We start from the raw sequence: 15,471 nt of genomic DNA on the forward strand, positions 1-15,471 counted from the left end.
AAGCACTGGCAAAGAACAAGGCTGTGGGAATTGATGGAAAACAAATTGAAGTCTTTCAACAAATTGATGCAGCGCTAGAGGCAATCACTAATTTATGCCAAGAAATCTGGAAGACACCTACCTGGCCAACTGACTGGATATTAATAGATTACTATAGTATTTAAGTAAAATTTTGCTAAATACAATTTAAAAACAGCTGCAACTTTACATTGACAGAGAACTTCCAGAGATTCAAACTGGATTCAAAAGAGGATGTGGAATGAGGTATCATTGCTGACATCAGATAGATTTTGGCTGATTGCAGAGAATACCAAAAAGATGTTTACCTGTGCACTATTGACTACGCACAGGTTTTAGATTGTGTGGATCATAACAAGCTATTGCTACATTGCAGAGAATGTGTTCTAGAACACTTTATTGTGCTCATGAGGAACCTATACATAGACCTTGCTTACTGAAAGTGAAGAGTACTTAAAGTATTTACTGATAAAGATCAAAGAGCACAGCATTCAGTATGGGTTGTACCTCAATGTAAAGAAAACAAAAATCCTCACAACTGGGCCAATAAACAACATCCATATAAACAGAGAAAAGACTGAAGTTGTCAAAGACTTCATTTTGCTCAGGTCAACCATCAACACTCAAGGAAGCAGCAGTCAAGAAATCAAACAACGTATTGCACGCATTAGGAAAATCTGCTACACAAGACCTCTTTTAAGTGTTCAAGTCCAAAGACGTCAGTTTGACGACTAAGATGTGCTTTAGCCAAGCCAGGGTATTTTCAATAACCTCATATGCATGTGCAAGTTGGACCATGAATAAGGAAGACCATATTAGAATTGATGCATTTGTGTTATGGTGTTGGAGGAGAATATCAAAAGTACCATAGACTGCTGAAAAAGCTAATAGATCTGTGTTGGAAGAAGTGCAGCCAGAGTGCTCCTTGGAACCCAGGATGCTCAGATTTCATCCCTCATACTTCAGACATACTGTCAGGAGGGACTAGTACCTGGAGAAGGATATCATGTTTGGTAAAGAGGAAGACCCTCAACAAGATGGCATAGTGGCAGCAGGAATGGGCTCAAATGTAGCAATGATCATGAGGTTGCTGCAGGACCAGGCAGTGTTTTGTTCTGTTGTGCACAGGGTCGCGATGAGTCACAACCAACCCTATGGCACCTAACAACAATAACATGTTGTTGATAGTGATGTGTGCTGTTGAGTTGGTTCTGACTCACAGCAACCCCGTATAGGGCTTTTGAGGCTGTAAATCTTAACAGAAGCAGAATGCCACTTCTTTCTCCTGTGGAGTGGCTAATAGATTCAAATACTGACCTTGCAGTTAACAGCACAGCTTGTAATCCACTATGCTACCCGGGCTCCTAATACGACTTCATTTTGTTGTTATTTTTAAGTGTCATTGAGTTGGTTCTGACTCATAACAACCCTGACCTGAAAAAGGCTCCTCAAATAAAATGTTTTATAGTAATTATAGAATCCTATCATTGATCAATTCAATAAACATTCTATGAGATTCTAAATCAAATAGATTTAGCTGGTAAATTGGCTGGAAGCAGGGGAAAAACCACCTTGAACTTGTATTACTTCCTGATTTCTGAACCATGAAAACTTCTACCATGACTGAGTTCATAGTGCAAATACAGTACTGTAAACAGCTGAGAAGAAATACTGCCCTCTGTTCTCTTGAGCCAGTAGGACCTAACTCCAGCACACCAATCATAAGATAAAGTTAAAAACACATACACAAAAAAACACAAGCAAAACTAGCATATACTCATTATTTATGTTTGTGCATTATACATACACACATACACATAAACACATAGATTATATGCACATAGACCCATGTACAGCACACCACAATCCCCTTTCTCTTAGTATAGATGATTTATGGAGAGACACTTTCAGATTAATAAATTTTATAGACTTCAAATTTTGTAAGTATCTTCAAAATGATATTTTTGTAGTAGATAATAAGCTCTCAGAATCATACGTTAACTATTTAGGATTAATTTCCAAGACTAAACAAACTCAATAGCATTAGAGAAAGATTAAACATGTCTATAGCACACTGGCTAGACCAGATGGCAAAGTTATTTTAAAACTCCCTAGTCAATATAATGGGAGTGCAGCGACTCCATAGGATAAGCACTGGACTGCAAACCACAAGGTCCACGGTTCAAGCCCAGCAGCCACTCCTCAGGAGAAAGATAAGGCTTTCTGCTCCCGCAAAGATTTATAGCCTCAGAAACCCTATACAGAGTGGCTGTGAGTCGGAACAGTCACTATTAACAAGTTCTGTTGTGACAATGTAGGCTAAGCACTGGATTGCTGCTGGTGGGTTTGTGGCCCCGTGCTTATCCTACAGCGCCACACCAAGACTTGCAAGACAATATATTCTAAAGTCTGCAATTCTTCAATAATGCTTATGTAGTAGATTAGTACAAAGAAAGGCTAGGCATTGGTATCAGTTAAGAAAAGCAATTAATAAGACATATTAGTTCTTTATATTACCAGTTTCATATTATAAAACAAATCTATATGAAAAAACATTGTCTGAAAATATCAACATTTTGCCTTCAGCAAGTATTTAAAGATTGTGTATGTTCAATATGAACAGCTAATAAATAATCCTTTTTAAAATGTTAGAAAGTTCAAATTGCATAATATCAGAAACATCTGAATACATGAAAGATGTAAAGAGGTTATATAGATATTTTGAGCAGGATCTCTGCTCCACATTTGCTGTTACGTGATTTTTGCAAATGAAATAGATCTGGCAAGGTTACAGAAGTGGAGGAAAATGGAGAAACACAGAGACTCAACAGAGACAGGCACAAGACAGGCAGGTCTAAGAATAATGAAAAGGAAATGCAAAATCATCCCTGGGTAAAAGTGGAAGGCAGAGTTTCAACAAGAGCAGCATCTATTGTTTCCAACACTCTGGTTCTAGGAGACAATACTAAGATGTGTGTCCAAGCACATTCATTTGGCAGACTGCAAGATGCTGGGATCTATTTTCTATCAAAATAAGGGGTGAATTTCCCATTTATAAGAAACTGATTTGGGTCAACTCAGAGGTGCTTTAGAAGACTAACGACTCCAAGAAGTATAAAGAACCGTGGTGCCACACTAGGTTAAGTATTGGAGGAGAATATTGAAAGTACCTAAGACTGCTAAAAGAGCAAATAGATCTGTGTTGGAAAAAGTACAGCTAGAATTCTCCTGGGAACCCAGGATGGTCAAAGGCAGGGTCAGCATTTCAACACCCCCAGACTAGCCACATAAAAAAGATGAGGCTATCTTCTCCCGTTAAAGTTTGCAGTCTCAAAACTCTAAGGAGCTGTTATAATTTGGGCTGTAGGGTAGCTATGAGTTGGAATCGAATCAATGACAGCTGTGTTGGGTTTGGGTATAAAAAGTGAATTTATAAACTGAAGAAAGCGGAAATTTGGTGTGCTTGTGTGTATGTATGTGTATCCTCTCTTCGCTTCAGGAACCCAATGGCACAGCCCATCAACAGAGCTAGGTTCACGGTCAGTGCTCTTTCCTGACAATGCCCAATCTTCAGAGCTTTCACTTTTGTGAAACAGGATACATTCTTCCTGGTTTATCTCAGAGCTCACAGTAACTTCCAAGAGCTACAAGAAACCTAGATAACATAGAGTCCTGAACTCTGATAAGCAAATTCTCAATGGCAAATGAAAATAATTATTCATATCCCGAGCAACTGTGAAATCACCTGAAAATCTTATCAAAAGAAAGCCTCGCAGTGCACTCTCAGCATCTCTTCTAATGCGGTTGTACTATGGCAATTGGTGGGAAACAGCTTTTAGTCAGGAAAGAGCATAAAGAACTGGCATCTTCTATTGTTTCAGGTCTGTTAGAAATCGGTTCAAGAGGGTCAGTTAAATTTCTAGTGAATACACGATTAAATGTAAAACTTCCAAAAATGTGGAAAAATGGAATTCAAGATAATGGAATTTTTCCATAAACTATTTGAAGCTCCCTCGTAGGCAAAGCAATCATTCAAATGGAACATGAACTCCTCGTGTCCTATAAGAGTACAAAAAAAGGTACATGATTCTGAAACCAGAACCAATTCCAAAGCCAAAGGAATGCATTTTTAAATAACAAGTATAAACAAATGATAAGCAAAAGACACCAAATCACCAACTCTGGTCTAAATGTAAAACAAAAAAAAACCCACTAAATTTTCATTCAGGTCCCATTTCTAAGCTCCTTTAAAAAGTACTTCGGCAAAGATTTGCTTAGTTTTCTCATCATGAAAATCAGGGTAGGACCTGCCCCCTGAGCAGCTTTGACTGAAAGGAAGTTGTCCTCTGCTAGTCACATGTGGTTAGATATTAATATGCTTAGTCCTTCTGCCTAAAAATGTCTCCTTCTTCCACTAGTCTCTTTTCCCTGTCAGGAACTTTATTCCGATATGAAAATGAATGTCCTTTCTCTACTAGTCCCTGTTAGAACTGTTGTTATTGTTAAGTGCTGTCAAGTCAGCTCCAACTCACAGCAACCCTGCACAGGGTTTCTGAGGAGTGGTTGGTGGGTTTGAACCACTGACCTTGCAGTTAACAGTCCAGGGCTTAACCTACAGCTCCAAACCGGGACTCATCTATTAGAACAAAACTGTCTTCATCAAGAAGAAGTAGCAGGTTAACATATTATCAGTTATTGTTAAATTCATTTTAATGGTAGGAATAGTGGAATCAAGAGTCTAACATGAGGAGCCTACCAGGCAAAAGGCAAAGGGAATAAAGAATGAAATCCAAAGGAGACTTTGTTGTTGTTGTTGTTGTTGTTAAGTGCTGTCGAGTCAGTTCCAACTCATAGCAACCCTGTATAGGATTTCCAAGAGCGTGAACCGCTGACCTTGTGGTTCAAATCATCCTTGCAGTCTAGCTTAATAACCCACAGAGCCCACACCAGAACTCCTTCAAAGGAAGCTACGAGAATGGAAGCAAAGATGATTTCTGCACCTTCCATAACTGAATCATCAGTCCTGCCTATGACATTATACTGACTTAGAGAAATTTGGTGAGAAATGAAGATGGAAAGGTTGGCAAATGACAATCCCAAGAGTAGGACCACCTGAGGAAATCACAGAACGGTACAGTACAGCCAAGGTGTAGGTGCTAGGTGCAAGAGTTCAGTGGTTATGTTCCCATGATGTGAGTTTTGTACTGACTCTGACGCTTTTCTTAACTCCTAATTTAGCTTCATTTCTTCCTAGTAGGAAGATTCCCCAATTACTAAAATGATATTAGTCCTACTAAGAAAGAGGCTGTCTGGCGGAGCAGTTTAGAACTAGAGCTCTAGAAATTGTGTTATTTTAGTTTGACACTTGTCTTTGATATTTTGCAGGTGTGAGATTTCACACTAAAGTGACTCCACTTCTTCATGTCTCAGATTTATCACCTGAAAAATGGGGCTACTGTAGGTAAAGAGTTTAGCACTTTGCTAAAGTTGCTAAAATTAGTTATTTTTATCATTGTTATTAAGGAGCTCTGCTAGCACACAGATTACAAGTAACAGCAGTTCAAAAACGGCCAGCTGTTCTACAAGAGAAAGATGAGGCTTTCTGCTCTCGTAAAGATGTACAGCTTCGGAAGCCCTACACAGGGTCCCTAGGGGTCGGAACCGACTCCACCACATACCACCACCACATACTGTGCTGGGCCCAGAATCCACCTGATAAGAATTTCCTTCATGGATCCTCAGGGTGCAGTAGCTAAGAGTTTAGCTACTAACCAAAAGGTCAGGAGCAGGACTGCCTAAGAAAGAGGAGACAGTCTGTTTCTATAAAGATTGAAGACTTAGAAACACTATGGAGCAGTTCTACTCATCCTAGAATTAACTCAAAGGCAGTGAGATTTTTTTTTTTTTTTTCCAGCTTTCTTCAAAGAAGTTGCTTAGAATAGAATCAGGCAACCCCCTTGATGTGACCTGTAGTCCCAAGGTCAAAACAGATCTGAATTGGATCAGAGATGCAAAAAGCAACAAATTTTCTGGGTCATTCATTCCAAGGCATCCATATCTCAAAGGAATAAAGTTAAAGTTCCAATTGATCAAAGTTACCTCATCAAGAGTCAAGGGATTAGTGACAAGAATAGTTCAAATGGCTACAGTCTATTACTATTTCTATAACAGAATAATATTCATGCTAGCCTTTGCTTAAGCTAATTAAAAAAAAAATGTGAGCGATCCAATGAGGATACAGTGGCTAACTAGGCAGCCAAAGGGAGTTTAAGATTGTGCAAAGAATTTAGGGAAAGAGTATTTTGACCTTAAAAGTGGAAAAACAGGTAGTTATTCCATGAGTTCACACACACACACACACACATACTATGTGGAATACCTGGAGTTCTTAGGCATAGGGTAAAATATAAATTTAAAATATAATCATCACCCTCCCAGACAGAGTCTGCATTTTCACTGATAATCATTTGATCCCTGCTGGGCATTTCTGAGGGGTTTGAAAATGAGCACCGCAATAAGTTGGATGTTTTCTTTTTAAACACGATCATCATATTGTACACTTGATACTTATGCTGAGCGCTCAGATCTTTCTTTTCCCTCATATAATTTTCATCTAAGCATTCCTCAGATACTTGCATCATTCTTAATGGAAATGGTGCATTATTCCCTTGGTGGACACATGGAAATCTGGTTAATTGAACTGACTTGATTGCACTGGTTGGTGAATTCTCCCATTTCCTTCCCACTTTAATAAATGCTTAAGCTATTTTTGTCAATCATTATGTAAACATTTAAGATAGTAATCATTTTCTAAAACAATGTTTACAGGCAAATGCTCTTTTACCATTCTACCCAAGAAATATAAATCATACACTTTCAAAACACATTTGTTTTCTTGCTACTATAAAAAGTGGTGTCCTACTGAAGTTTAAAATGAATCTGTAACCTGACTAGCTACCATTCAAATTGTATAATAGATGTAATAGAAGGCTGGTTTTATAATAAAGCAGCCCCCTACAGTCTAAGGAAACCCATCAAGATGCCACACCCTTTAACAAAGGACATACGAGGTGATGGATTACTCTCCAAATCCAGAGATGTGAAAATCAGAAAATACACTTATATTTTGAAAGCATCTTGTTTATTGTTAAATGTTATATCTCAGAAGTACTTTTTGTTTAAAATTACATCCTTTCTGGACCAAAATAAGGTGCCTTGATAATTACTGTCTCTGTGAGTGCTAGGAAGCATTACTATGCTCATATATTATATCTGTTAAGTTTTTAAACTGAGTCAGCTTGCTGGAAATAACTGCACGCTTCCATTTGAAAGCATAAAAGTAAGCACTGTGTGGGAAAAAAGTTTACCTTCGGTCCCAGAGCAAATTAGCGCAGGAGGAAGTGGGAAGGCACTACAGCTACTGGTTTCAGACATAAACATGCCTATGTACTGGACCTCTACTGCGCATGATCCACGCTTAGGATGCACGTTCTTACCCCTAATGTGGAAAATGTTGGGGGTGGGGTGGAGGAGAGGGATAGAAGAAAGAGGAGGACATGTACCTAATGAAACAGCCATTTCCTACAGTAAATGTATAAACTCTCATTCATAGGGATACGCCTTGTCAGGAAAAAGGGGGGAAAGAAAAGAGAAGGGGGATCTTTGAGAGCTAGCTTGTGAATGGGAGTGGAATCTGGGCGGCAGGGTTTTCTCTTGGCCTCAGACCCTGGTGAAATCTCCTCTCTGTTGGGAAGCATTGCTGTTACTCTCTGAGAGGCACAACCCAGACACAGAAATCTGAAATTTCAAAAATGCGATAAAGCCCGAGCCCAGCAGCCTTGGGAGGCGAGCAGCTGCCGGGTGACCGCTGATGAAGTGGCTTCTTAAGGAGGTGGGCAGATTGATTCCAGCTGCTGAGCGCGGGGCAGGGCAGCGGCCGCGGAATGCGCAGCCCGACAGAGGCGAGGCGAGACGCCGAAGCAGCTTCCCAACCAAGGGCAAAGCCAAATATTAGCTCTGTTTGCAGTCTTGGACTCAGAGAGAGAAGAATGCCTTTGTTCCATCCGATAGGGACTTTCAAAGCAGGCTGAGCCGAAAGGTGCCATGTGGACAGGGTTACTTCATAAGCGGAGTGTCACTCAGGAAATCTAAAAGCTGCCTCCCCGCCCCCACCCCCCCAGATTTCATTAAGAGGCCTGAATTTCCTAAGGCGAACCCTGTCTGCCTGATTACTATTTTTCTCCCCATCACTCCCAGCTCCTGACCCTCTTTTAATAGTTCTTAACCCGTGCCCACCAGCCTCCTTTGCCCATCCCACCACCCCACTGTAATCAATATATATGAGGGAGCCCATCCAGAAGCAAAGCGGGGGTGCAGTGTAGGAGTAGGGGACTTTCAGACTCCTGGAATTGGATGGGGGACCGGACGAGAGGACAAGCTCTTCAAAAGCTCTGACCACAAATTCAGAATGCTAAGGGGGAGGGGCTAATTTAAGGGTCTCCTGAGAGCCCCAAACTCAGACACCAAGTGATCTAAGAAGAGGGAAGGGGTAAGAGGTAGGCGGGCATGAAAGCACGCCTAATGCAATATTCAATATCCTGCAAAATGCACTTTCTGCCGTGCACTTCCAGCGACTAAAAGCCAGTAATGGGCTTTGGAGTCTGCACTTCCTCTCCCTAATGTCCAGAGGCGCTTTAATACTGGAGCCAATCGATCAGCCTTCTCCGGTGAAGGCGGCGAGTGGAGTGCAAAAGCCAGCTACTTGAGGCCAAACTCCGCCCAAGCCTCCTCGGCAAACCAACTGCGCGACACCCAACTATGAACTGGCAGGATTAAATGTCCCGAAGGTGGACTGACGCTTGGGGAAACAGAGCCCCTCCTTCACCCCCACATTTTCAGGGAGGAATTCAGAAGGAAGAGAAAGAGGGCGGAGATAGTATCCACCCTAAGACTAGGCTGAACAATACCCCCAAACTTGCTTCAGGTGCAAGGCCACCGAGCCTCCTCTCTCAACCCAGCTTCGTTGCGGCTTTTCTGGAAGGGACGCAAACAGAGCACATTTCATAAGGTGGGGTTTCTGTACGAGCTAGAATCCACTTGACAGTCAGTGGTTTTCGTTTGGGGGTGCTTTTTTGAGGGTGGGGGAGGAAAGAGCGTTTCTTGGTGATTTCTGGCCATCACATCTGTCTTGAAAGTGACTTGTATGAATACGCGAATAACGCCCCCCCCCTCCCCCAGGATTCTCCAGGCCGGATTCCGGGCCTCATATACATGACCCAGCCCAGTCTCCCGCCGCCCCCCGCGCTCTTTCCTCAGATCTCGGGCTCTTGGCAATAAAGTCCCTAAATTGAACCCAACTCTCTCCAACCTCCTTCCGCTCTCCCCGGGAGGCTCCGGCAACCCCATTGAGCATGCCCCGTGGCTTGGGGTCGGGGTGTGTTAGGGAAGTTCTCCAGGCCCCGATTTGAGGCAGGCTTCTGCCCTAGCACGGGCGCCCCCAGGGGAGCGCGCGAAAGAAACACGGTGCAACTGCAGTGGGGAGTAGTGTGACCAAGTTAGCTGGCGGGAGAAAACTTTCCGCGGTCCTCCTCCCCACCCCCACGCCTTAGGGGCGCGTCTCCCCTAGGAGCTCGCCTTTCCCAGCACGGGAGAGACTAGCACAGCACGTGATGGACAGAATTAAAAATAAACATTTCCCATTCCCCGGCAGCGGAGGGGCCACCCCCACTCAGCGCGCTGCGGCGAGCAGGGGGCGCCCTGCGCTGCCCAGCCCGGCTGCTATAGCCCTAATCCCCAGACCCTGAGCTGCCGCCCGGAACTGGCACCCCGGCCCACCGCCACGAGCAGTGACCTTCGCCCTGCCCCACTGCTCGGGGTGTGGGCTGGGCTACCCGGCCGCACCCCGGCGCTTACCTTTCAGATTTGGTGAATTTCCGGAACGCCTGCCGGAGGTCATGGAAGGACCGGTATGTCTGCGGCTCAGCGGAGATGCCTTGCGCCCTGGTGGTCCGGGGACCGATGTGAGTCGAGGGCACGGGCAGCACTGACTGGCATTTGTGGAGCTTCCTCTTCAACTCCTGGATTTCCTCCTCTTTCTCTGACAGTCGCTTCTCCAGCTCTTTGATCCTCTCCTCCTTGAGCATGAGAATCTTGGCAAAGTCTTCCTCCAGCTCGCTCATTTTTTCCCAGAGCCCCTCCGCGAAACTTTTTTCGGGCGGCTGCGGCTGGGACGACAGCGGGGAGAAGGGAGCGCGGAATGAGTGAGTGAATGGGGCGCTGAGTACTCGAGCGTAGCCCAGTGCTGAGCTGCTTTCTTCGATTCACTTCTGCTGAATGGACTAAATGCACCGAGGGGAGGATGAGAAGTCTAAAAGCGTTGAAGAGAAGCAGAGTGCTAATCCCCAGGCTCTCAAGGGAATAGGTGATTATCTTTCATTGAGAAACCAATTAGAGCTGCCCTTCCTCCCCTGAGACCCCCTCCGCCGTCCCCCTTCCCCAATCACTCTGTGAGAACACACGCGCGCGCGCGCGCACTACCCCACCGAGAGCCTGGTTTCTAGCTGAGAGGGTTGGATCCAAGAGTCACCCCATCTCACAATAATCACTCTTCCACTCTATATGGTACCAAAGAAACGGGGTGGGGAGCTTTATGCCACTTGATCCTTGAAATAGCAACAATTACCATGTGATCTGGCGGATGACGCAGCGCCTGTAACTGGATCCTAAAGACTTTATGGTGTGTGTGTGTGTGTGTGTTGAACATTTCATAAATATTAAACTGCCTTCAGACAATCATCTACATAACGTCTGTGACTTCACCTTTTACTTCTTTTCTGATTAGGATGGATGGATGGATTGAGAAGGGTGTGTGTGTGCTGTGTGTGGGTGTGTGTTTCTTGCTGTGAAGTCCTGCAGTTATGACCCGGAGTAATAAAAATGACAGGGCAAGAACAGTTCCAGTTTGCTTTTGGTTTTGTTTTGTATTCATCATAAAACTTTACTGGAAATTATGATCTAAAATTGTCCAGTAGTAAAATTGGATGAACATGCATATGGTAATGAGCCAAATGTTTACTGAAAGGAGAAGGATCATGAGTTGATTGTAAACTTCGTAAGAGTCTGGATTTTACTGCATCTACTGGAATTGAAATCTGTGTATTGAGCACTAAATTGTATCACAGGATGGTCTCCCAGTGACTTGAAGTGGTTATTACCAGTACTGAACTGCTGTTGATTCTACTAGTTCCCATTTTAAGAAAAATGTATCTGTAATCCTGTTTCTCCCTTGCTTTTGCTTCCACTATTAGTGGAGGGGCAGGATAAGTACTGGATCACAAGGTTGGTTTGAACTGCTAGATTGTTGTTCTAACTCTCCAACTGCTCCTGTCCAGGGGTCGCTATGGACCAGAATCCACTGGTTGGCCCTTAACAACATACTAGAGATGATTCTATCCATTTGAGTCTGTACTTGCTAAAGTCTTTTTACATGTCTATATCACAGGGAGTATTTTAAAGACATTGCAGTTCTGACTCATGGTGACCCTGTATACGGTTTCCAAAGAGCCGCTGGTAGGTTTGAACTGCTTACCTTGAGGTTAGCAGTCTGTTACCTTCACATAATCATCATGCAATTAGTAATTATTCATCATTAAAGAAAAAAATTAATGGTTCTAAGTTACAAAAAGTATTTCTCTGAATAATTGTTGTTGTTGTTGTTAAGTGCCGTCGAGTCGGTTCCGACCCATAGCAACCCTGTACAGGGTTTCCGAGGGTGTAAATCTTTACGGGAGTAGAAAGCCTGATCTTTCTCCCGCATAATAGTGCCCTTAAAATGAAAAATCAACATATAATTTACTACTTAGCCAAATATATGTCTATATCACAAGGAGTATTTTCACAGCATTGCTGTTCTGACTCATGATGACCCTGTATAGGGTTCCTAAAGAGCCGCTGGTGGGTTTGAACTGCCTACCTTGAGATTAGCAGTCTGTTAGCTTCAAATAATCATCATACAATTAGTAATTATTTATCATTAAAGAAAAAAATTAATGGTTCTAAGTTACAAAAAGTATTTCTCTGAATAATATTACCCTTAAAAAGGAAAATCAACATATAATTTACTACTTATCCAAATATATGTAACATCTACTTCTTCTGAAACACCTACATGAAGGAATAACCATACTTATTTTGGTTCATAAATAAAACCAAACGTAAATTCTATTTCTGGAGATTTCTTGATTAATTATGGTTCCTTCTACTCACTTGATTATATTAACTTTAAAACATTTAAAATCTACATCTGAATATCCTACTGACACAAGATGCTAAAATGTGGCTTCATCTACTCATATGTGAGAAAGTGTTCTATGTCTTGTTCATAGTTACTATACTATTGATTCAATCAATTGACAACGTAATCAGCTATAATCCTATTTAAAACGCTCAAAAGATATTTTTAAACAATACATTAGGGGAAAAAATACTCCTAGCAGGTCCAAAAATCTAGGCATACATAGATTTAGCTTTATGGAAGAGGTGGAAATAGTTTCTAAATGAGATATATAAGGAGAATTTAGTTTCATATCATCTTGATGGAACTCTGGTGATGCAGTGGTTAAGCATTCTGCTGCTAACCAAAAGGTCAGTGGTTTGAATCCAGCAGCTACCCTGCAAGAGAAAGATGTAGCAGTCTGGTTTCATAAAGATTAAAGTCTTAGTAATCATCTGGGGCTCTGGTAGCGTAGTGGTTACGAATCGGGCTGCGAACCTTAAGGTCAGTGGTTCGAAACTACCAGCCGCTCCACGGGAGAAAGATGAGGCTTTCTACTCCCGTAAAGATTTACACCCTCGGAAACCCTGTACAGGGTCGCTATGGGTTGGAACCGACTCGACAGCACTTAACAACAACAACAATCATCTGGGGCAGTTCTAGTCTATAGAAATTGCTATAGGAATTAACTCAATGGCAGTGGGTTTTTTTGTCCATTATCTTACATACAAATATTATATATATATTTATAATTTGAATATATTCACATTTCCCTGTTAATTAAACAAAAAGACCATGTAAGCAAAGATTTCACAAAAACCTTAAAGCCTTAATTACTATCCCTATAAAATGAATCTTTTTATTCATAGAGCACTTTTTATGTTAACACCTCGTATCATTCAATCATGTCCATTGGCTTGAAAAATATTTAATTTAGAACACAAGAAAAGTTTGAGAAAAGACAGTCTGGTAGAAAAATCAACATTGACTGGTTAAAAGACACATTTTAGAACTGTAAAGAACTTTGAAGACATGTAACCTAACCACCTCATATTATAAAGAGTCCAAGAGTACAAGCTGGAATCCAAGACTCTTCCTTGCTTGAAACTTCAACATGTAAAAATTCTACAATTCTGACAAGTGAGTTATCAAAGATATGGTTGTGCTCTTTATTACTTAATTCTACATTTTTAGCAGCAAATTTGAACCGTCAATCCAAGAGTATTGATGGAGCCTTACTTTTGTAAAGGAAAAGGTCGCCATCTAGTGCCATTAGAAAAATCTGCTAAATAAAAATCTTAATCACAATAAGGTTGAAATCATGTCCTTAAATATCTGTAAATGTGTTTTCATGATGATATTTGCATGTTGTTGTTGTTGTTACGTATAGTCTAGTCAGTTCTGACTCATAGCAACCCCGTGCACAACACAGTGAAACACTGCGTGGCACCATCCTCACAGGATTTCTTCTATTTGATACAAAAATTTAAAATTCAGAATAATGTCTAAAAATAGAACATTTTAAAATTTTGACACATTCTACCTACCGGATGGGAGTCCTGGTGTGCTACTGTGGGTTAATGAGCTGGAATGCAAAGTCAATTTGAACTGCAAGGTCAGTGATTCAAGATCGTCAGCCACTCTTCTGAAGCCCTATGTAGGGTCACTATGGTTCAGAACCAACTCGACAGCACTTAACAACAACTACTATGGAAGAGGATGACAAAAATGATGGTATAAGTTTGTTAAAGTGCCACTGAGTCAGTTTTGACTCATAACAATCCTGTATAGGGTTTCTGAGGAGGGGCTGGTGGGTTTCAACTGCCAACCTTGTGGTTAGCAGTCCAGTGCTTATCCTACAGCGCCATTCCATGTTTAATATGTGCCAACACAGGGCTAACTGATTTTAACTCCCTTGATGTCTCTATGTTGTTATTGTTAAGTGCCATCAAGTCAGTTCCGAGTCATAGCAACCCTTTATAGGGTTTCTGAGGCGCGACTGGTGAGTTTGAACCTCAAACCTTGCAGTTCAAACTAACCTTGTGATCAAGTGTTTATACTATAGCTCCACACCATAGATGTCTCAATAGGTAGATTACAATTTCCATTTTATAGATGGAGAAACTGGTGCTTAGCCAAATTAGGTATTTTGCTCCTGGGGGCACTGTTTGGATTTGACTCAGGCATTCTTAATCCTCATGTAGCATTGCTCTACCAGAAATTCATTAAAATGTTCAGTCCTCTATGAGCCTAGTGACAAATAATAATAATAAAACCTTATGTGTAGTTTCAGATGTTATTATGGCATTTTGCCCCTCTCTCAAACACCCACCCCCACACACACAGCAATTTATCTAAAGAATCTGAAAACTTATAGATGGAAGTAGCTCTTAGGGGATTCCTGTTCTTTAAATTTAATACAAGTCAGTGTCTATAAAAACTTTAAAAACACTCATAAAATTGACCAAACCAAAATCAGCCTGCTTTTTATAATCTCTATGCGCCCGAAGTAATAAACTATATAAGTTATACTCTTCCCCGCAAAATATTCTTGGTGTAAGTGCATACAATTACTGCATTTACTTTACTGTTGAGTGGGTGGGCCACTCCTATAACTCCAGCCTTGGAGCAACATTGACCCTGGTGTGTGTTGTGAAAATTCAAAGCAAAGAAAGTAGTCATGCTCAGAGTGTTTGAGTGGGGTCCACAAAAAGGAAGGCAGAGGAGGGCAGACAAGAAGTCTGGGAAATAAAAATGGAGACAGGTGGGAGCTTCTGGAATATACAGAGACTAACAGTGATTGATTCAAACCATCTCTCTATTTCTAATAATTCTACATCCAAACTATCTTTTTATTGTAAAAATAGGAGTACTTGTTAAAAACTGCATGCAATAATACACTTCCCATCAAGGGGTACAATGGGTGGAATAAAATTAAAAGTACTTGGCCTGGTAACAAAATACTTGTATCTTAATCATTTTTAACCTTTTCCTGGAAGTCACTTGCCTCCTTTATGAAATGAAGAGTAGGTGTGACCATTATCCATTTCACCTTTCTGTCTTCAGTGATCCTACGGAATTCCATTTTCCTATGACACGATTGAAGGATTACAGGCAAGATCATCAGTTATATATTCAACAAATAATACATGTTGTTTCATCTCAATGATTATAATCCCATC

General features: G+C 41.5%; 1 protein-coding gene across 1 annotated transcript in view; it reads right to left on the reverse strand.

Annotated features, from left to right (window-relative positions):
* The window catches only part of PRKG1 (protein kinase, cGMP-dependent, type I), a 1,720,113-nt gene extending 1,709,902 nt beyond the window's left edge, over positions 1 to 10,211 (reverse strand). Inside the window, exon 1 of the mRNA XM_006831110.1 lies at positions 9,931 to 10,211. Coding sequence (XP_006831173.1) covers positions 9,931 to 10,196 — 266 coding nt within the window. The 5' untranslated portion in view covers positions 10,197 to 10,211. The remainder of the gene's footprint in view (positions 1 to 9,930) is intronic.
* Between the last annotated feature and the right edge of the window lie 5,260 nt (positions 10,212 to 15,471).

Source organism: Chrysochloris asiatica, unplaced genomic scaffold (genome assembly GCF_000296735.1).
Source record: "Chrysochloris asiatica unplaced genomic scaffold, ChrAsi1.0 scaffold00003, whole genome shotgun sequence".
Classification (NCBI taxonomy): domain Eukaryota; kingdom Metazoa; phylum Chordata; class Mammalia; order Afrosoricida; family Chrysochloridae; genus Chrysochloris; species Chrysochloris asiatica.